At 36.8% G+C, this 23,612-nt stretch overlaps 1 protein-coding gene and 1 pseudogene across 9 annotated transcripts in view; both read left to right on the top strand.

Annotated features, from left to right (window-relative positions):
- TANC2 (tetratricopeptide repeat, ankyrin repeat and coiled-coil containing 2) overlaps positions 1-23,612 on the top strand; it is a 358,600-nt gene that overhangs the window by 181,880 nt on the left and 153,108 nt on the right. For all 9 annotated transcript variants that reach the window (XM_027081267.1, XM_027081266.1, XM_027081261.1 and 6 more), the window contains one exon: positions 19,388-19,536. In XM_027081267.1, the coding sequence (XP_026937068.1) occupies positions 19,388-19,536 (149 nt within the window). The remainder of the gene's footprint in view (positions 1-19,387; positions 19,537-23,612) is intronic.
- LOC113606663 (60S acidic ribosomal protein P1 pseudogene) lies at positions 16,338-16,736 on the top strand (annotated as a pseudogene).

Here is a 23,612-nt window from a genome sequence, read left to right as displayed (position 1 = left end):
ATTTTATTCCTAAATAGCACAAGGGAGAACCACCGTCTGTGTATGTGTGTGTGTGTGTGTGTGTGTGTGTGTGTGTAGGACTTTTTTCCCCCATTTATTTGTGTATGTGTAAGTTATTAATAAAAAGTATAGGGGCTTCCCTGGTGGCGCAGTGGTTAAGAATCCACCTGCCAATGCAGCGGACAGATGTTCGAGCCCTGGTCTGGGAAGATCCCACATGCCGTGGATCAACTAAGCCCATGTGCCACAACTACTGAGCCTGCGTTCTAGAGCCCGCGAGCCACAACTACTAAGCCCATATGCCACAACTACTGAAGCCTGCGCACCTAGAGCCCATGCTCTGCAACAAAGAGAAGCCACCGCAATGAGAAGCCCGCGCACCACAACGAAGAGTAGCACCTGCTCACTGCATCTAGAGAAAGCCCTCACACAGCAGTGAAGACCCAACACAGCCATAAATAAATTAATTAATTTAAAAAAAAAGAGTATAGGGTTATTAGGAGATAAATTTACTTTTTAGGGAGCATTTTTTTCCTTTTCCAGCTTTATTGAGATATAACTGACATATAACATTGGGTAAGTTCATTGTGTACAACACTATCATTTTATATATATATGGATTACTGATGACGTTTATGGACAGCCTCTCCAGAAAATTGCACCCACGTGCAAAATTTTGCATATTGTCTGAGTTTTGAAGAAATTAATAAAACATTTAGGTTTGTTTGCCCTGTGTAATAGTTTTATCTGAAAACTAGTCTAAGCAAACCAAAATTAATAAGAATCAGACTAGAGTCTTCTAAGGAAGTTACATTATTGCTAACTTCCATTCCATACCCTAAAGCTAGGTATCTAAATAATGCAACTGTAGAGATTCCATAAAAGTTGGTTCTTTAACTTAGGCTCTAGGTGAGTTAATTTAAAGAAGGCAGTTATTTAGGAAGGAAGTAGGGGAAAGGAAGGGTAAGTAGGAGAAATTCAAACACTTCTGTTTTAAAGAGATGGGGTCCTTGGTTAAAGTTCCTTAGATTTCTCTGCACCTGCCCCAACTAAGGCACTTTTTTTCCCTCAGTTGAGGATTGACAGTGACCTGTGTCACTGGTACCCTGACATGGATCTAGTTTTCCCATCTACATCCAGGGACCATTCTTCCCTATTTTCTGCCCTCCTGATCCTCCATATTGAGAGGTGGCTCTCACTTAGAACTATGGAAAACATCTCAGACCAAGACCACCATCTTAACCTCCAACTTATATTTAATTTTAAAACAGTAGACACATTTTTTGAGATAAGGTATTCAAAAACTGTTTAGCAAGCACATTGAAAAGAAAGAGAGTGCCTTCAGCCTGGCTGTATATTCTGCAGCTCAACATACACTTTATCATTTCCTGCTACCATCACCCCTAGCCATGCCAGATATATTAAAATTTCTTATATCCTGAAGGTATTTGAGTTTGCAACCTCTGCTGTGGGTTACAGGAAGTCATTAACTTTTTTTAGGAGGTGGCAAAGAAGAACTGGAAGATGAAAGAATGAAAATTTCCCTTACTCTCTCCCTATTAAAACATGCAAGTTCAGGAGATTCATAGACTTCCAAAAGCGTATCATAGGATCTCACATCAAGAGTTCTTGATTCAGATCATTCATTAGCTGACATAAGCTACTATTTAGAATATCATTTGTTATTAACTGCTGTGGTTTAGCTCTGCTAGGAGGAAGCATTATGCATGATTGAACAATTGAAATGTAATGTTACTTTAAAAAGAGAAGAACTAAAGGAGAATTTCCTCAACCAATAACCTCTAGTGGTGTTAGGGAAATATTCACCTTTTCCAACACGGTGTTCATCAAATGACTCTTGTAACTCTCTCACTGCTCTCTCCTTCCTCCATCTCCACCACTCATCTTCCCACAGACTCTAGCTCTTTTCTACTACATTTTTACAATATTATATTAAGAATAATCTTAAAAGATTGACTGTACTACTCTAATCCTATGACCTTTATCATTATTTCTTTTGCCTATTATTCTGCTAATTCTCTTGCCTTTTCATACCCCTAATTATTTTTGTGTGCTGGATTTAATATTTGAAAATATGTGTAGAAATAATCTGAAAGTAGGATGATTTCTTTTTTTTCCAGAGAGGGTTTTCATTTGCTTCTGCCACCTGTGACCAGTTCAATCCAAGTTCAGGGTGTGAAGTTTTCCAAGCCAATGAAATGACACAAATCAGTACTGCAGGACCTAGTTTACTTCTGGTTCATCTTTACCCTTAGGTTGTAGCTCTTAAGGGTCTCAGCCTAAAGTATGGGGTGTTTTACTAGATTTCCCACTCCTAGAAGATCCTAGACTCCATTTTTGTTCCCCTGACCTTGTGAGACAGCTAAACACACAGCTCAGCTGCTCAGTCATTTCTTCCCTGTTAAGAAATGCCCCCAGTGCTAAAGAGGCTCTCCGCGCTGGGCAAGATCTCCATTTCTGATTTCCATCTTCTCCCTGGTCTTATAATGATGACCTACCACCATCTTGTTGGATATTTAATGCTTTCCAAAAGATTTTTAAAATATATTTTGTCCAGTTTTTAATAATTGTCATCAGCTGGAAGGTTTCCAGTTACTAAAAGGTCCCTACCATCATTATTTCCTTTGGGGGAAAAAAATTCTAGCATTTGTATTTGTAGATCATGTATACATCTGAAGGTATGTATACATTTTTATTTTTCTGTTCTGTGCTCCCCATGAAGCTACATGGGAACAGACTGTATGCTAACACAGTCTTAGAACACTACCTCTTTGGACAAACCAGTCCCCATAAATTCTGGGAGCTATCTACTAAGAAATTGAACTGATAGTATTAGCCGGTTGATTAAATATCAATATAAAGAACTTCTCTTTTCAAACAGGCCTTTAAAAAATTATTTATTTATTTATTTATTTATTTATTTATTTTCATTAATTAATTTATTTTTGGCTGCGTTGGGTCTTCATTGCTGCACATGGGCTTTCTCTAGTTGCTGCGAGCAGGGGCTACTCTTCGTTGCAATGCGCGGGTTTCTCATTGCAGTGGCTTCTCTTGTTGTGGAGCACGGGCTCTAGGCACATGGGCTTCAGCAGTTGTGGCACGTGGGCTCAGTAGTTGTGGCTCACGGGCTCTAGAGCTCAGGCTCAGTAGTTGTGGTGCACGGGTTTAGTTGCTCCACAGCATGCGGGATCTTCCCGGACCAGGGCTCGAATCCGTGTCCCCTACATTGGCATGCGGATTCTTAACCACTGTGCCACCAGGGAAGCCCTGAAACAGGTTTTCAGAGTTGGTTCATGGTCCATCTCTTTGAGCAAGTTGTCTCCTGTTTGGACTTGGAACTTAATCTCAAAGAAATTAGTATTTTGCGTCAAAATTTTGGCAAGTTTTGCCAAGTGTGATTATGATATTACCCATGATACTGAATTGTTGAAAAACGTGCCTTTCTGCGCCTGATGTCTTTCTGGTGTTATTTGGTCTATTACTATTAGATTGGGGAGGAAAATGTCTGTTTCATCCAGTCACAAATCCCAAATGTATTTCATAGATTACTGAGGTAAGTTAAACATTATTATGTTTTCAGCTTTCATCTTACCTTCTACAATAGCCGTAATAGTTAAATTATAATTGTGAGTGGATGAAGCTGATGTTTATATTGCTGCCAGACAAAAAATTTTAAATAGGGAATAGGAGTCATCATGCAAAATGATTGGAGAGTTTCTTTAGTGTTTGAAGAGGATCATGAGACACAAGCTTACTACAGTCTGGCTTTCTATTGCTTGGCTCTGTTGCAAACCAATTTTAAAAGGAATGTTCTAATCTGCTGGTTAATGTTTCATTAAAACATTGAATATCAAAAGCCATGTAATCTATTTTTTGTATTTACCACAAAATTCCTAGTACATATATTAAAGACTCAATTTTCTATTAATCTATGTAAATCATCTTTGATACTATAGAACAGAATGCTACCCTTAAAATGTAAAGGTATTATTTGTTTCATATAAATAATTTTTTTGTTTATAAGTCTTTTTTTTTTTTTTGCTGTACGCGGGCCTCTCACTGTTGTGGCCTCCCCGTTGTGGAGCACAGGCTCCGGACGCGCAGGCTGAGCGGCCATGGCTCACGGGCCCAGCCGCTCCGCAGCATGTGGGATCTTCCCGGACCAGGGCACGAACCCGTGTCCCCTGCATCGGCAGGCGGACTCTCAACCACTGCGCGACCAGGGAAGCCCTGTTTATAAGTCTTAAAGTGAAAGAACTCTGGTTAGAATTCATTTGTATACAAGTAAAACTTCCATTATAGTCAAGGACATAAAATATGGATGCTGTTTTCTGGTACCTTACCAGAGCAATGATGCTTATTTTCTTAGTTAAAATTTATTCTATACAATGAATTCTCTAGTACAACACATGCCTTATCTGGTCCCTAATCAAGTAACATTTTTTATAATGACCCAGATTATATGCTCTCTGCCTTAGAGAGAAGAAAGAATTAAACTATAAGTGAATCATCACAGCATTTCTCTAATGAAAGCTTTTGAATAACAGTTATCCCTAAATCATTTCTTCTTAAATATTCAAACAAGAAGAAAAGAAGGAAAAAAAAAAACACACTAAAATGACCAAAACCACTCATCTGGACAATTTACACATTTTCTCCTTTATGCTCACCACTGTATCCACAGTGCCTAGTGCAGTGACTGACTAATACATAGTAGGTGTTCATTCAGTGTGTGTTGAATGAATGAAATGAACCTAAAAAGTCAGAGGAAGGCAAAATGAAAAAAAATTTAGTATGTTATAAATATGTGTAAATCACATGGTTTTCTCTCTACTTAGGAATATGTCTTTTTCTAATTTACTACAGAGGGGCCTGTGAGTGTGAACAGCTGGAACCATGATTTCTTAATCTGTGCTTATAATGTAATTTCACTATGGTGTTGAGAAAGGGGAAGTAGTATTTCTTTCAGTGGTTTTTTAATTTGTGGTATCTCATTTGCTGTAAATTCCTAAACTTTCTCCTTCCATTGATAGAAGTCTGCCTACAAGGCCAATGTGACTAGCATATGGGATGGGGCTTCAAGCTTCACTAGATAAGAATTCGGCTGTGGCAGCCAACTGAGATCAGTCAGCTACGAGTGAATTGTAATAAATGTAATTAGAGAACATAATCAATGAGTATAAAACAAAGAATGAGGACTTCAGGAAAATATCTGCCACCCAAATGTGACACATTTATCCTCAAAGGTCAGGAAAAAGGAAATAAATACATGAATAAGCTTAACGCTATCCTTTGAGAAACTGAATATATGTAACAATGACCAGACCATGTATAAAAATAGAGTTCTGACACCCAATTTGCAGCAGATAGCCTAGGAACCCAACTTACTATCTACAAGTCAGACTTGTAGGAAGTAAGACTACTGTCTCTAATAACCAGTCCAGGAAGCCAAAAGTAACCCCTGTAACTATTGGAACTAAATGACCAGGGCTTGATTTTTAACTGACAGCTTCCCTAGTATTTGCCCTCACTTCCAACTTAGGAGTAACCAGAGAGGGCTAAATACACACACCTAGCCAGTCACGTAGGACGCTTCTAGTCAGCCCACCTTCAGCTCTTCTGTGCCAGGTGCCTCCGATCAGGGCATAACCTGAAGCCTCTCCTTTTTTTCCCACTATAAAGCTTTTCAACTCCTCTGCCTGCCTTTAAGTCTCCTCCAGGTGCAAGTGATAGTAGCCGATTGCCTTGCTATAGCAAGCTCTGAATAAATAGCCTTTTCTTGTTCTTATTTGGGTGGTCTTCATTTACTTCCATACCTTTTTTTCACATAACATCATTCCCAGTGACAAAGGCAGATCTTGACATGACTTTGGAATCTATTAATGCCTTGGTGGTGTATCACTTTCCACATTAACTGATTTTGATTTAGTCATCTCATGGCACTGAAGCTATGCTGTGTGAGGTAAGCGCTTTTTTAGTATACCAGTATTACAGCTCTTGTCAGACTTCTAAATTAGAATTAACTTACTCTTTCGGTTCTGTACAGTACCCCTAGTCTTACAGATCTTTTATTAGCCTCATTTTCTTACACCCTTACACCACCTCTATTCCCCTTACCTTTATCCCCAGCTGGAAGAACTCAGAACCAGGTTCCTGCAGTTAAGTTCGAAGGTACTGGAAGTGGCATCTCGTCTTCCACCCCAAATTGTTTCCCCTAGAAGCACTAAAAAAAAGTTTCCATATATGTCAGTATTTATGGACTTGCCTGAGGAATTTAGAAGATAGTCTGTGACTATCTTCCTTTCCTGTTTAAGAATCCTAATGCCAGAACTAGGTAATACCTGAGTGTCTCATCATTGTTTCTCCCAAATTTGGTGTAAAGCAAGCCTCTGATAAGCTGCCTCGATATGTCAGTGTTCTATGTGGACATGGAGATTCCCACCCCAACTCTAACTACCTTTATATTATATAAATATGTTTATATACTAGCAGAGCAATACACAAACACAGACTAATACTTGCAAGATACATTTCCAATAACATTTATATAAATGCATTTATGTAAGTATAAAAGAAGGACAGTGAGGTCAGTATATAAAAATCAGGAGTGTTTCTATATTCTAGCAAAGAACAATTGGAAAATTAAATCTAAAAACAACTTCATTTACAGTAACATCCAAAATCATGAAATATTTAGGGATAAATTTAACAAAACATGTACACTAAAAATTATAAATAAAACAGTGCTGAGATAAAGATCCAAATAAATGAAGATATCATTTATGGATTAGAAGATTCAGTATTGCTAAAGTAGCAATTTTGATTTACTACAATCCCAAGAAAAAAATGTTTGTAGAAATTTATAAGATTTACATGATTATAAATTTAGAAATTTACATGATTTTAAAACTTTTATAGGAATGCAAATAACCTAGAGTGGCCCCAGTGCTTTTTCAAAAGAACAGCAAAGTTAAAGGACTTCCATTATTCTTCAGTAAAGGTGTCAGGGAAATTCAGTGGGGAAGTGAACATCAATCCTTACATCATACCATGCACAAAAGTTAACTTAAAGTACCATAGACCTAAATGTAAGAGCTAGGAGCAAATCTTTGCAATCTTAAGGTAGGCAAAGTTTTCTTGGATAGGACAAAAGAAGTGTGAGCTATAAAAGAAAAAATTTAAAAGTTGGGCTTTATCTAAATTTAAAACTTTTGTTCTTCAAAAGAGACTTTTGAGAAAAGGAAAAGGCAAGCCATAGAACAGGAAAAATATTAGCATACATATGTCTGACAGATTTGTATCCAATATAAAGAACTCTTACAAATAATAAGAAGAGAACCTAATTTTTTAAAGTACAGAAGATTTGGAGAAACATTCACAAAAGAAGATATAAGAATGGCTACATGAAAAGGTGTTCAGTATCTTTAGTCATCAGAGAAATGCAAAGTGAAACCATGAGATACCTCTGTGCACCCATTGGTATGGCTAAAATCAAAATGGCTCACAATACGAAGCGTTAGCGAGGATATGGAGCAACTAGAACTCTTACACACTACTTGGGAATGTGAACAATCTCTTTGGAAACTGGCAATTTCTTACAAAGTTAAATGTTTAAACTTTATAACCCAGCCATTACACAACTTTGTATTTGTCCAAGAGAAGTTAAAATATATATCCACACAAAGAATTTTATAAGAATATTCGTAGTTTCTTCATATATAAAAGCCAAAAAACTATTGTATATGAAATAACCCAGTGTTCATCAGCAGGAAGAAAAAAAAGGTGGTATAGCCATACGAAGGAATACTACTCAGCTATAAAAAGAAACAAACTGTTGAAACATGGATAGATTTCAAAAACCGAACGAAAGAAGCCAGACAAAAGAGAAAATACACTATTTAATTCCAGTTATATAAAATTATAGAAGATATAAACTAAGATAACAGAAAGCAGTGGTTTCTTTTCTGATAATAGAAAACGTGGTTGCCTGTGGCTAGGGTTTGAGAGAGGGTTTGACTTCAAAGGGACCTAAGGAAACTTCTGGGGATGATAGAAATGTTCTATATCTCAATTTTGGTGGTAGTTTCACAGATGTATATATCTGTCAAAATTCATTGAATTGCACACTTTATTGGAATATAATTTATTGTATGTAAATTACATCTTTAAAAAGACAAGATCAATAGGTGAGTAAGAAATAGAATAGAATCCTAGAATAAGATGACAGCTAGAAGTGAGTGGGTATGAAGGTGAGTGGTTGAGAATGAGAGAATGGTTATACTGAACAGAAAATACATGGTAAGAGAAATCACCAGGGTTTCATTTTGGTCTACTAATAAGTTACGGTTGCATTTGAATCAAATTAAGTACCTAAAAAGTAAATGCTCATAATAATGCTGTGTAACAAACCACCCTAAAATTTAGAGCAACCAAAAAATAAGCAGTTTTTTTTAGTCATGGATTTGCAAGTGTGGGTTGGGATGGCTCTGTCTCAGGCTGCAGGTTGGCTGAGCAGCTCTGGGGTTCAAGTTGGGCTCAGGCCTGTGGGTGTTCATTCTGGGGCCCAGGATGAAGGGGCATCCACTGGAGAGAAGCTCTTTCTCTTGGCGGATCACCAGAGCACAAGAACACAAGCCCAGCTGCTCAGGCACATTTCAAGCCTCTGCTCATAACATTCCAAGGTCCAAATAAAGTCACATGGCCGAGCCAAAACCATCTTTCATTGTGTGAAGTTTTAAACCTACCCAAAGAACCTCCCATATACCCACCCCACAGTATCAACAGTCATTTCATGTATTTTCTCCCCCGCTTCTTCAGTTATGCCCAAGGGAACTAAGAAGTGTAGGGATGTGCTCTCAGGTCAGCCTCTATGAGTTGAGATGGGCTAGTGGTGTTGCTTTGATTCTTGATCACTGGATCACTGGCAGTGACTCTCAGAATCAGGAGCTCAGTGTGGGGAGGATGTGGTAGAGCTCCACTTTAGCATTTCCTGCGGCAAACTGCAGAAGCACTGCTTTTGTCGGTCACCCATTTCCATTGTTCATCAGAAAAGGAAAAATTTAGGTTGCCATTTAAGAACTAAGAAATGAAAATATAACCAGGTTTGCTTTGGCAGTTGGGCCAAGCTAATCACAGGTTTTGTAACTCTGTTGGAGAGAAAGCATGGGTTTCTTTATTTGATTAAATGTAGTACGAAGTTCTGAGTCTTGAAATAGATGAGAACAAGCAGTTTATAATGAACAGATCATAAAGGAAAATGTAAACAGCCCGATGAGAAAATACTAAGAGAATGCTGAGAATTAAAGAGTCTGTGGAACTGTTCTATGTGTAGCCTGCCATGTTAGGAATACAGATTAGGGATTTGGATATATTAGCTAATTGTATCCAAGAAATGAATTCATTTCTTGGCACAGTTTTAATCATTGTTTAATCCTTCTGCAGTTTGGCTACTTAGAGTAAAAAATACTTTTTGCAAATGTTGTAAAGTATAAACCATCTCTGAAAAGAAAATTGATGTCATCAAAACACCAAAATATTCTGAAATATTCAGCATTTGCTTTTTTACAGCATCCTATTTCTTGCCTGCATTATATTTCTCAGAGTTTAATTTGCTATGATTCAAATTATTTATTTTCCATTTTTCCCCACGAGACTATAAGCTCCTTAAGGATAGGGACTGTGCCCATTGTTCACAAATGTGATCTAATACCTCACACAGTGCTGGACACACAGAAAGTACTTAGTAAATATTTATTGAATTAATTCATGCTTTCTTGTATTGTCCATGGAGGTTATTCTGCTGGATCCCATTAATAAATAAAATAACCATTTAAACAATTTGTCCTTAATAATCACATATTTCCTGGCAAAATAATGAGTCCAGCAGCCAGGCAGCCTGGACTTCAACATTGACTCTGTCACTTGCCTAACCGTGTAACTGTGGGCGAGCAAAAGCTTGATCTGTGTGTGCCTCACTTTTACTATCTGTACGATAAGGAAGGTGTTGTGAAGATTGAATGATTTAATACATGTAAAGCACTTAGAAGAGTACCAGACAGTAATGCCTCAATAAGTTATTATTACTACTAGTACAACTATCAATATTATTATTCCAGAAATAAACTTAAAACACTCTTTTAAAACAATACTGAATATGCTATATTACTCAGTTTTGATCTCAGAATTCTGTCTTTGTGTTGAACCGGTAAGTCTTACAGAATTTGAATCTGAAAATTGCTCCTCCCTCTGCTCTTTTTCCTTAACTCTGCTGTTAAAAAATCAAACAAGTATGGCCTCCTGCAAAAAACCTTCTTTCCTCCTTTTCTTCCTCCATCTTTCCAGAACAAGTTTAATTGTTTCTTTCTCTGTGCTCTCTACTACTTCCTTTAATTTACAAAATACTTATTGTATATATACTGGCTTCTCTCTATCCTTAGGTCATTGCTCCACTTTAAGTTAACGGATGTAAGAGGGGAGTGGTCAGATAATTTTTTATTTTACACTCAATTTTTAATTATATATAGCATTAGTTAGTTTTTCATAGCTGTAGACTCCTTTCTTGGAGGAAAAAAAGTATTGTGAATATTGTTTCATTCTCAAACCCAGTGTCCTATGTCCTTAATACATTTTCTGTAAGTTTTGAAAATTAAAATATAACATAATTACAGAAAGGTATACAAATAATAATTATGCAGCTCTATGAAATTTTCAGAAGTGAACACACTTGTATAACCACTACCTAAATCAAGACATAGAACATTACCGGCACCTCATAACCTTTTCTCATGTTTCCTCTGCATCCTAATTCATTCCCTCTAAGCTTGACCACTGTTCCGACTGCATTATCAATGATTTCTTTTACCAGTTTTCAAACTTTATATAAACGAAGTCATTTAGTATGTACTCCTTTGAGTCTGTCTTCTTTTGTTTAGTAGTATGTTTGTGAGATTCTCTTTCATTGCTGTCATATTTCATTGTATGTCTACTGTTGATGGACATTTTCAACTTTGGCTATTATGAACAATTCTGTGAATGTTTGTTACATCTATTTTGATGCCCCTACATATACTTTTCCTTTCGGTATATACCTAGTAGTAGACTTGCTGGGTCATGGGGTTTCAGTCCCCAGTCTAAATTTTTTCCAGATTTGATGCTACCAGTTTACATTCACACCAGTACAACAGGATTTAACTGTCCTTTTACCCCATATTATCAGGCCTTTTTGGTTTGTTTCTTTTGTGTGCTATCCTGCACTACACATACGTAGTGATATCTCATTGTGGTTTTGATTTTCATTTCCGTACAATGTTGAACATTTTGTATAAAACAGGAGTTTTGTAAATTCCCGTGTGGAATTTCTTTTGTTCATCTTTTAATCGTATTGTCTTTATTTTTCTTATTGATTTGTACGAGTTCTTTGTATATTCTAAATACAAGTCCTTTGTTGGATGTATGAACTAAAGATATTTTTCCCACTCTATGGCTTGCCTTTTTACTGTTTTGTTTTGTTTTGTTTTTTTGCGGTACGCGGGCCTCTCATTGTTGTGGCCTCTCCCATTGCGGAGCACAGGCTCCGGACGCGCAGGCTCAGCGGCCATGGCTCACGGGCCCAGCCGCTCCGCGGCATGTGGGATCTTCCCGGACCGGGGCACGAACCCGTATCCCCTGCATCGGCAGGCGGACTCTCAACCACTGCGCCACCAGGGAAGCCCCTTTTTACTGTTTTAATGCAGTCTTTGGTGAACAGAAGTTTTTCTCATTAATAAACTTACCCATCTTTTCTTTTTTGTGTTCTGTTTAAGAAATCTTTGCCTAGTCCTAGTTCATGAAGTTATTCTATTAGGCTATCTTCCAGAAAATGTATTATCTTTCGTATTTGGGTCTTTTATCCACCTGGAATTGATTTTTGTGTATGGGATGAGGTTGGGACAGGTTTCATTTTTATTCATACATACTGATCCGTCACCAATGATTGAAAACGCCATTTGATTACTAAAATATTGCAATGGCATCTCCGTCCAAATAAGGTGATTATACATGTATAGATATGTTTCTGGATTCTTTATTCTGTTCTCCTGGTCATTTTATCTATGCTTGCACCAATCATACTCTGTCTTAATTACTTTAGCATTAGATTAAACCTTGATATTAAGTAATAGCAGTCATTCTTCTTAACATTTTCTTTACTATTCCTAGACCTTTCCATTCCCATGTGAATTTTAAATCCTTTATTTTTTTAATGTTTAATAATAATTCCTATTAACTTTAATGAAAGCTTTTCAAAATTACAAACTCCATTAAAATAGTTCATCATACTAATAGCTGTAAGAGAAATAAAAACAACTAGTTTTCTTCATAGAGGCTAAAAAAGGCATTTGATAAACATTCAATAACCACTTCTGCTGTGGAAAAATATCCAAGCATAAGGATCCTTTAGTTTTACGGTGCTGTATTCCTCATTCAGTATTCTGGGAGCAAAGCCTATTGCATAAACACACTGCTCCCAAATAGCCAAGATAAATTTCAAGAGTTTTAATCAACATAATGTATGAATGATATGATTTATTTTGTGTATAATAGTGTCACGGTGATTATTTTCCAACAACCTACCAGCCATCTTGTTTTGTTGTGTATCATACTCCAAATTCATCATTATTATAAGGAGTCACAGTAGAATTCCACTCAAGAAAAGTACTGTCTTTGTTTAGGGACATACCTTAATTGGGCGTGTTTGGTTATGAAGATGACACCTTCTTCACATCGCCTGGATGGTCATGGATGAGACAGAAAGATAGGTAAAATATTTGGTATGAGGATTTAAGAGGAATTTTGAGAGTTTTGAACAAATACCCTGGGCAGAGGGGAGGTAGGAAGTGATGCCCAACAAAATGGTGAGAGACTGGAATCAAGGATGACAGTAGAGCTTAGGGGTTAAGAGCCTGAGTTCTAGATCCAGATTTCCTGGATCAGCTACTTATTAGCTTATGAATTTGGGTAAGTTACTCATCCCTCTGTGCTTCACTTTCTTTATTCATAAGAAGGGGATATATGTGCCTACCTCATAGGGTGGTTATGATCATTAAAAGAGTTAATGTATATAAAGTACTTAGAAACAGTACCTGGCATATAATTAATCCCCATATGTGCTAGCTGTTATTATAATTAATAAAAGATAATCTGAAAATTTGAGATATATCATATTTTTTAGTTTCATTTAATTGTTCTGTGTCATGATATAATCCCCCACCCCTAACAAGCTCACTGTAACCCCAGTAAAGTCCTGTCCACACACCACGATAAGACTAAGGTTCGTTGAAGACTGAAAAGATTACAGCAGAATCTAGTAGTGCAGAAAACAGACCCTACACTCAGGAAAGAAATAGCCCAAAGACTAAAAATTCATTGTAAGTTAGAAATTGAAGTAATTTTAAGAATCCATGGAAGTAACAGGTTGGACACTGGTTTTCCTACTGACTGTGTGTAAAGAGTTCATCCAATTTGACAGATTTTAAAGGATAAGGTGATTCTAGCTGTTTCAGGGTTTCTCAACCTCAATACTATTTAATGACTTTAGGGGCTAGATAATCCTTTATTGTGGAGAGCTGTCTTGTGTATTGTAGGATGTTTGGCAGAGTCCCTGGCCTCTACCTACTAGATGCCAGTAGCAGCACCGCTCCCTGCAGTGTGACAACGAGAAATATCTCCACTCATTGCCAAACGTTCCCCGGGGGGCAAAATTGTCACCAGTTGAGAACTGCTAAGTTATTTAAAAGAAACTTCCCTGCATAGAGTTTTTTCCTCAAGTTCCAAACATTCACAAACAGAGAATAAAATAATGCACTACTATGTAGTCATTTCCTAGCTTCAATAATTTTGACAACTTTGTTTTATCTATATCTTCTCCATTTTTTTCTGTAGTAATTTCAGCAAAACCTGGTCATTATATCATTTCTCCCATAAATAATGTATATAAAGTATATGAGCTTGTGGACTTCTTAAAAATAGTAAATATTAGTATCTTTTTAAGAAACTAATATTTAGGGAGAAAAAGCACTTAAGAGAAATAGAGTGATATAATAAGACTAAGAGTAACATGAGTATAAGAGCCTAGAAGAAAAAGGAAGAGTTTGGTTTCTTTTCCCCTAGCCTCTTTCTTAAGTGAGTAACATTTGGACTTTTGCAAATAATGCATGAAATAATAATATAATTATCGCCTCTTGCCTGCCATTTGTGTATAGTGTAGTAGTGTGTTGTGAAATTTAAAGAGGTCAGGGACTTCTACATTTTATTATAGATGTCTTCATAATCACATTTAGCATTTTAACCTGAAACTGTTTACTTCAAATTTCATATGCTATAAATATTCTTGTTATCATAGTAGACTTTGATAAATTTTAATAATATTAAATAGTTGACTCAGTAGTTTAGAAATTCTACACACTGTGGTAACGAAATGAAAAATTCTTCATAGCAAGGGTTTAAAGGTGGAAATTTGCTTGAATGACGGATAGGGGATTTGTTTGTTTTTAATTGAAGTATAGTTGATTTACAGTCTTGTGTAAGCTTCAGGTGTACAGCATAATGGTTCAGTATTTTTGCAGATTATATTCCATTATAGATTATTACAAGATAATGGATATAATTCCCTGTGCTATATAGTATACCCTTGGTGCTCATCTACTTATATGTAGTAGTTTGTATCTGTTAATCTCATACCCCTAATTTGTCCCTCCACCCTGCCCTCTCCCCTTTGGTAACCACAGGTTTGTTTTCTGTCTCTGTAACTCTGTTTCTGTTTTGTATATACATTCATTTGTATTATTTTTTAGATTTAGGGTACTTGTTTTGAAGATGCATTTGCATGCATTTGTAACACAGCTTTTTCCTGAGATTTTATGTTAGAGTATCATAGTTGGGCAGAGGTAGAGAGATAAGGAACTGTCTATAATGTTGGACATTATAGAGGTAATAAAGCCCCTGGGATATCTTTCTGGTCTGTGGCAGAGAAATCCGTTTTTGTTGCCTCTTGCAGAGAAGTAGGGAAGGGAATATAGATCCTGTTTTCCTACTCTGGCGTAATTTCAATGCGAATTCTTTTTTTTTTTTTAATGGGACTTTAACGCTGGTAGAATTAGGTTTGAATGCCAGTCTAGGCACTTTCTTTTTTAATTAATTAATTAATTTATTATTTATTTTGTCTGCATTGGGCCTTCGTTGCTGTGCATGGGCTTTCTCTAGTTGTGGCGAGCGGGGGCTACTCTTCATTGTGGTGCACGGGCTTCTCATTGTGGTGGCTTCTCTTGTTGCGGAGCACAGGCTCTAGGCGCGAGGGCTTCAGTAGTTGTGGCACGTGGGCTCAGTAATTGTGGCTCATGGGCTCAGTAGTTGTGGCTCTCAGGTTCTAGAGCGCAGGCTCAGTAGTTGTGGTGCGCAAGCCTAGTTACTCCATGGCATCTGGGATCTTCCCAGACCAGGACTTGAACCCATATCCCCTGCAGTGGCAGGCGGATTCTTAACCACTGTGCCACCAGGGAAGTCCTCAGTGAGAATTCTATATAGATTTTCCACAGATGGAGCACTTGAGTTCAATAATACTATACAAGGATACACCTGTAGTCCCTTCCTCTGACCTGCAACTTGTGACTTTAGTGGAGAAGTTAAGATAAATGTTAAATTGAATAATAAGAACATAAACCTCACTTTCTTGCCATTAGGAGTGATTTAATGTGCAACGCTGAATATCCTAAAAAATTAAGCTATTATATTTTAGCATCAAACCATATGATACTCTAGTTAATGCTTGCTATGGTGGAAGGACATATCTGACTCCAAAAAAAAAAAAAAGATTTTTGTAATATCCTATATAGGATATGTGCTACTGTGGATTGTTAGCAGGTTAGACTGAATGCATCTGAACATAAAACAAAATCTGAAAAAATGTTGACAATGAATCAAGTTAATGTAAAGGGATACTCAGTTTAGGTAAATTAGTTCTGCCTCACATTTAAAATAGATCATCTTGAGTTCCCTGGCTATTTTTTATGTCTATAAATTTCTGTAAATTCTCTATTTGGAAATAAATTGAGCCCAAGGAAAAACCTTACACTGACATTATTCAGCATCCCTCAGTGAAAAAGTTTGAAAAAGAATAATTCCTGTAGTTGGTAACCACTGAAAAATAGCCTAAATAGAAAGAAAATTACGCTTTCCTCAGCTGCCGCTAAGGTGCTCGGTCCTTCTGAGGAAGCTAAGGCCACATTGGGGTGTAGGCCCTCACTTCATCTGGCGACTGCACCATGCCCGGGAGCCCCTGCCTAGCACTCGCCCGCACCATGGCCTCCGACTCAGCGTTCACCTGCATCTACTCGGGCCTCATCCTGTCCGACAATGAGGTGGCAGTCACCGAGGATAAGATCAATGCCCTCATTAAAGCAGCCAGTGTAAATGTTGAACTTTTCTGGCCAGGCTTGTTTGCAAAGGCTTTGGCCAGTGTCAACATCGGGAGCCTCATCTGCAATGTGGGGGCAGGTGGACCTGCCCCAGCATCTGGGGCTGCACCGGCAGGAGGTCCTCGCCCCTCCACCACTGCTGCCCCAGCTGAGGAGAAGAAAGTGGAAGCAAAGAAAGAAGAATCTGAAGAGTCTGATGATGTCATGGGCTTTGGTCTTTTTGACTAAACCTCTTTAGTAACACGTTCAATAAAAAGCTGAGCTCTTAAAAAAGAAAAAAGAAAATTGCGTTAAAAGCTAATTGTATGGGAAGAGTGTAGCAGTCAGGAAGCACAGGATTAAAATGAATGCCAGAGATCAGGAATTTTAGGGGTCTAAATTCCAGGGCAAAAAAATGAACCTGAATGGGGTTTCTTTTTGGAGTGATGAAAGTATTCTGGAATTAGAAAGTGGTGATGGTTCCATAAACTTATGAAGAGACTAAAGCCATTGAGCTGTATACTTTAAGAGGACAGAGTTTATGGTATATGAATTATTTTGAAAAAATGACCCTGACTGTGGGGGAAATGATAGCTCAGGGCCATCTGGCATAGGGTAGGAACCCAACCAGGGTGAGTAGTGCACCTGTGTGCGGGGTGGCAATGAGCAGCGGTGAGATTTGTTACGTGTAGGGGGATAGATTAAATAAGTATAGTATTAAATAAGGAAAACAAGAACCAGATTTTTCACTATTGGAGAACAGAGTTATAACTTTGGAAAGGAAGAAATCTAGAATTAACCCTATGGTATTGAATTGGAATTGGAGCATCTTTGTGAGCATTTAGAGTGTATGTTTGTATATGGATTTACAAATAAAAATGAATATAGAGTTGTGTGTATGTATATAAGTGTATGAGCATACTGCCTAACTCTGTCGACGGAGTGGACCTGGGGGGCAGTGACATCCTGATCGCAATGAGCATACCTGATATTCTAAATATCTTTCCCCACTAAAAAAAAAAAAAAAAAAAAAAAAAACCAGCTCTTCTTGGGAAAAGGACTGATTCTAGGGCTAGGGCAGGGAAAGTACAAGATGAGCCCGGAACATCTGATGCCAGAAAGCAAAGAAGTGCTCAGAAAATGACAGGGATATATCAGAAGGTTACAGGAGTCAAATCGAAAGGGCTTACGTGGCCAACTTTGGGACAATTTGAGCATCAAAATTAATGATAATAGTAACAGGTTATAACTCATTGAGTAAGATAGGAGTCTTTGAGTTCAGATAGGTAGGTAGATAGGTAAAGGAAAAGAAACTAAACTATAGAAGGGTGATGGATTTAGAAAATATCACTATTTGGCAAGCATGATAGTAATTCTACCAAGAAACATTAATGGATGCTAAAAATAGTGGGCAAAATTTTATTGAGGAGAGATTCAGACTGCTACTTGTACACCAATGTTCATACTATCATTATTCATAATATCTAATAGATGGAAACAGCTCAAGTGTCCAACCTGATGGACAGATGAATAGATAAACTAAATGTGGTATGTACATAAAATGGAGTCAGTCATAAGAAGGAGTGAAATTCTGACACATGATCTAACATGGGATGAACCTTGAAAATTTGCAAAGTGAGATAAGTTAGACATAAAAGGACAAATACTGTGTGATTCCACTTATATGGGGTACCTAGAATAAGTAAATTCATAGAGACAGAAAGTAGAATAGAGGTTACTAGGGCTAGTAAGAGGGGAGATTGGGGAGTTTTATTTAGTGGATAGAGAGTTTCTCTGGGGGATGATTAAAAAGTTCTGAAAATGGAGATGGTTGCACAACATTGTGAACGTACTTAATGCCACTGAATCGTACACTTCAAAATGGTTAAAATGGCAAATTTTGTTACGTGTATTTTTATCACAAAATTTTTTTTTAATTTAAAAGTTTGTTGAAGAGTGGTATACTTACATACTTTCAAAGTATCCCCCCATTACATACCTATTAATTACAAAGAGAAAGAGTATAATTTTAGAGTGGAAGTATCTGGCAAACACTGCCATAACCAAGTGATCAAAGTTAACACAGCATTGCTTTTGCAATAGTCCTGCCAAAAATGCATAACCTGAATTAAGGCATGAGATAACTTCAAATTGAGGGACACTGTGCAAAATAGCTGGCCTGTAAGCTTCAAAAGTGTCAAGATCATGAAAGTTAAGATGAGACTGAGGAACTGTTCGAGATTAAAGGAGTCAAAGAGAACTAAGAACTCAGTGCAGTTGCTTAATCCTGAATTGGATCTTTTTGCTAGAAATGACATTACTGGATAAATATCAAAACTTAAATGGGGTCTGTGGATGAGATCATAATAATGTAAAATGTTAGGTTCCTGATTTCTCTGCTAGTACTGTGGTTATGTAAGAGAATTGCTTGTTTATAGGAAATGCATACTGTCTGGGCATGATAGGATATCATGTCTATATTTTCAGATGGTTAAGGAAAAAAATGTTCTTTGTACTATTCTTGAAACTTTTTTGTAAGTTTGAACTGATTTTAAAATAAAAAAGGATATTTACACGAACTGTAAGGAAAAAAAAAGATAAAAGAACCTGAATGAAGGTGGTGATTATGGCCAGGACTAGATCCCAAGACTAGGACTTATTGGAAGGCTAACTGCCAAAGAAATGGGAAACTTCTATTCAGTGAGTTACAAAAACATTCTCTCAAATTCAAGGGTTTCAAGTAAATATATTGAGGATTCTGAGTAGACTATCAATTATAATATGTAACAGTGGAAAAATCAGCTTCTAGTTAAGGACCTAGTAATTTTGCATTTAGAATGTGAAAACAAAGGAAATGACCAAACTGAATGTAAAAATAGTTGCAAAACTGGCCATTTTATTTTGATAGATTCAGGTGTTTCAATGTCTTCCTGTTATAGGTGATGCTGAACAAGAACTTGGTCCCCCTCCATCTGTAGATGAGGCAGCAAACACACTCATGACTCGTCTGGGTTTCCTCCTTGGAGAGAAAGTCACGGAAGTTCAGCCAGGTGACCAATACAACATGGAAGTACAGGATGAAAATCAGGTAAACTGCTTCCTATCAACTTAGTGAAACATGGGATGAAACAGCCTATTATAACCAGGAAAAGAAAAATGTTGCAGGGTGTCAGTGTTCTGAGAAGAATAATCCCAAGTATAGAGTGCCTTTTGAGGCCTGGAGATATAACTTAATTTTCCATAATCACTATATTTCTTCAGTTTATAGAACGTCTTTTAGTTTCCTTCTTAAGTTTAAAAAGCCACTTTAAGGTTTTGACTTATTTATTGAATGAATGAGGAAATAAATAAGTAAATAAGCCAACAAACAAAATAGACATATATATGAGCACCGCACCCCCAAATTGCAGAATACATATTGTTTTCAGGTACACATGGATTATTTGCCAAAATGACAATATGCTGATCCATTGAACGGATCTCAACAAATGTCAAAAGATTTCAACTACTGTGACCATAGTAGAATTAAGCAACTATAAAATAACATAGAAAATGATAGCTAAAAGATAACTCAGAAAATCAAAATCCCCAAGTGTTGGGATATTGATATACTCCTAAGTAGTCTTTAAGTCAGAAAATCACAAGAAATTGGAAAATATTTTAAACGGAAATAATAAAAAACGAAATATAATAAAACTTGTAGTATATAAAATATGCTTTAAAAAACTTTAGTTTTGGATACATATATTAGAAAAGCAGAAAATCCAAAAAAATTAATGATCTAGATATTTATCTCAGAAAGTTTAAAATATTAGCAATTTGAAAAAATTATTATTTCATAGACTTTTTTCTTTTGTCTGTTCCATTCTTTTCAGTTAAAATGTAGCAAAAGAAGTATTAGACTCAGATTCATTTATGCGGTCTTAATCTTTAAAATGAACGTCCGGTAGTGAACCATTTTACTCAGAGGATGACAAATTAAATTCAAATTGCGTATTCTCAGTAATGTTGGTGAAGATTCTATGTCATATGTTAGCTTCACCATAAAGTGTACAAGGATTATTTGAATATATTTGTCGATCATGTGGTTAATGCTCAGATGTTCCAGAGCTCTCTCCTCAGACTTTTCCTTTCTTTATATTCTCACTCCTAAGGTCATTGGTTTTGCTGGCTGCACATTCTGATCACGTGGGCAGTTTCTGTAAAATTCAAATACCTGGAGATTCTAATCAGATTGAAACTCTTCCATTCTTATGTCTTTAAATACTGTCTTAACTCCTAAACTATCTCTAGCCCTGCCTTTCCCCTTAACTCTAGATCTGTATTTTTAGCTGCCTACATTACCTTTTCTACCTATGTGTCCAAGATACATCTCAAATTTAACATGTCAAAAAACTGAACTCTTGCATTTTTCCCCAGAACCTGCTCCTTCTACTGAGTTTCCTGTCTGAATAGGTGACATCACCTACAGGCATAAGACAAAAGCACTGGAGTCATTCTTGGCTTTACTCTGTCACACTCTACATTCACTCTTTTAGCAAATCATGTAGGCTTTGTCTTCAGAATTTATGCTAAATCTGATCCCTTTTCATTACTTCCACTGGTACACCTAAATCCAGGTCACTGTCATCTCTTGCCTGGGCTAGTGCAATAGCTCCTAGAATGTAAGGCTAGAAGGCTGGAACTTTTGCCTGTTCTATTTACGGCTGTATCCTCTGCACCTAGAACAATGTCTACTATTAGTAGGTGCTCAATAAATATTTACTGTCTGAATAAATGGCCTCCTAATAGGGCTCTGCTTCCACTCTTGCCCCCTGTAGTCTGTTTACACAGAAGCCAGCGTGATCCTTGAAAATGTGAGCCTAGTCCTTTGACTTCTCTTCTCTCAATCTCCCACTGTATTCCCCCACATTTAACATTAAATCTGAAATCTCTACCATGACCAGCAAGGGGCTACCTGATCTGACCCCTCGCTGCCTCTCCTACATCATTTCCTACCCCTCTCCCTTTCACCTGCAGCTCGCCAGCAACACTGGCCTTCCTGTCATTCCTCAAACACATAAAACATTCATTTATACTGGAATGTTCTTCCCACATAACTCACTTCCTTACTTTATCCAGTGCTCTGCTCAAATGTTACCTCCTCCGAGAGGCCTCTTCCTTAATTACTTTATCTAATAGCACCTGTCCATCACTGTATCCCCTTATCCTGGTACTTTATTTTTTTTATAGCTCTTATTAATTTATTACATTATATATTTAGTTGTGGGGGGGTTGTGTATATCATACAAGAATGTAAGCTTCATGGTGATAGGGATTTTTTTTAACTAATTTACATTGTAACTATGTCAGTATGCTGTGACCTGTGAATAAAAAATAGAAATGATACATGTTGAGAGCTTCATTTAAATTGGTATAAATAAAACATCTATTTTACTTTTTATCTCTTTATATTCACAGCAGGTTAAAATATGACTGTTCTAATAATGACCAAGAAACATGACATTACAATCTGAGAATTTGCCAAGGACCCTGTGTTTCTAAAAAGCTACATTTCTTGAGGTGCTAAAATTTATATTTGGTTGCTTTTGAGATGCTTCATGTCACAGCCTGTTGCAGTAATTTCTAAATGAAGTCACATGAGTTGTGACTTCATTTAGAAATCAGGTAGCCCCTTCCTGGTCATGGTAAATAAAGATTTCAGATTAGAGCGTGCTTTGTGCGTTTACTGAATAAATTCGTCATAAAATAAGTAAATGAGTAGTATCATTGATTTAATGTAATTAAAGTGATATAGTATAACAGAAAAGTCACTGAACCAGGAGGTAGAAGATGTGTAGGGTTCATTTATATTTCAATTTTCAGGTAAAGAAAAATGGAAGCACACTGCCAGAAAGTGATGGACTAGTATTCAAATCCAGGCAGTCTGCTTTTACAACTTACGTTCTTAATAGCTACACCATACTGGTCCAGTATAGCATGAAATAATGACAGGATTGTTGTGAAGATCAAGTTAAATCATGAATATGAAATCACTTTGTAAGCTGTAAAGTGTCATATAAACAAAAGATATATATGCAGTATAATTAGTATGTAAATGTATGCAGGAACTGTATGATTTGGGGGAAATTGCTTCATAGCTTGCATACTTAGGGTAGTTTCATTTTCACATTTCTCAAATGGGGAAATAATATTTATTATGCCTCATACTTGGTTGATAAGGAGATAATGAAGTATCAATTATAACATTTAAAAAATTTTAACTACGAAACATTGAACAAATGTAAAATATTAATAATGAAGCGACATGATAGCCCTCTTGGAATATAATATACCATGAAACTATCTTGGAACCACAGAAGAAAGTGGCTGAATTGACCATTGGAATTTCTAGTCTTAGGAAAATTATTAAGAACTAGGAGGTCCTGTTCACTTAGTGACTTTCTTCTGTACTAAACAACATACTGACAAAGATAGATTGCTTTGTTTAGAAAGACCCTATATAGTAATGGTGTCCTCAGAATAGTGCTAGTAATGACAAAATCCAGCACAGGCAAGTCAGCATATATCATTTTTTTGCAAAGGACAACATATTGAAAGTGATATTCAACTGATCACTATATTTTCTTCTCTCAGTAGTTTCTGGTGTATTAGGATGCACCTTATAAATTCCATCATTAGATTCTTCCCTTGGGTATTTGTAGAACCTTGAAGAGATCCGATCGGGAGTTTGGGATCCTTCTGGAGACCACTAAAAGATCAATGGGAAAACCACTGAAAGGTTTTAGAAGCGGAGCGGCTTAATTAGATGTCCATTTTAGCCTGCAGTATGGAGAGTAGATAATGTTGTCTTTCTGTGCCCAGAAGAGATTTCTATGTCTCATTAACTAGCCTCCTTAAATAAATATAAGGCTTGCCTTTTAATTCACAAGCCATGAACAATTTTCTGCTTTCTGAATGGCGTGATCTTTAAGCTTTGCTTTTACAGTTAAAGCTTTTAAAGCATAGTCTGTGATAAATGCTTTATTTTCCAGAAAATAACTTGTAGTAAAAATTATGTGTCATTTGAGCCTAACCTCCACATTGGCTATATTCTGCATATAATGCAGTTTCCTTTCCCAAAGAACCGACTGAGAATCTTGTCTAAAAATGGAAATTAGTTGC

Source organism: Aethalodelphis obliquidens, unplaced genomic scaffold, assembly GCF_003676395.1.
Source record: "Aethalodelphis obliquidens isolate GAN/ISIS:26980383/991018 unplaced genomic scaffold, ASM367639v1 scaffold44, whole genome shotgun sequence".
Lineage (NCBI taxonomy): Eukaryota > Metazoa > Chordata > Mammalia > Artiodactyla > Delphinidae > Aethalodelphis > Aethalodelphis obliquidens.
The sequence above is the reverse complement of the archived record's forward strand: the minus strand, read 5'-3'. Positions and strand labels throughout refer to the sequence as shown.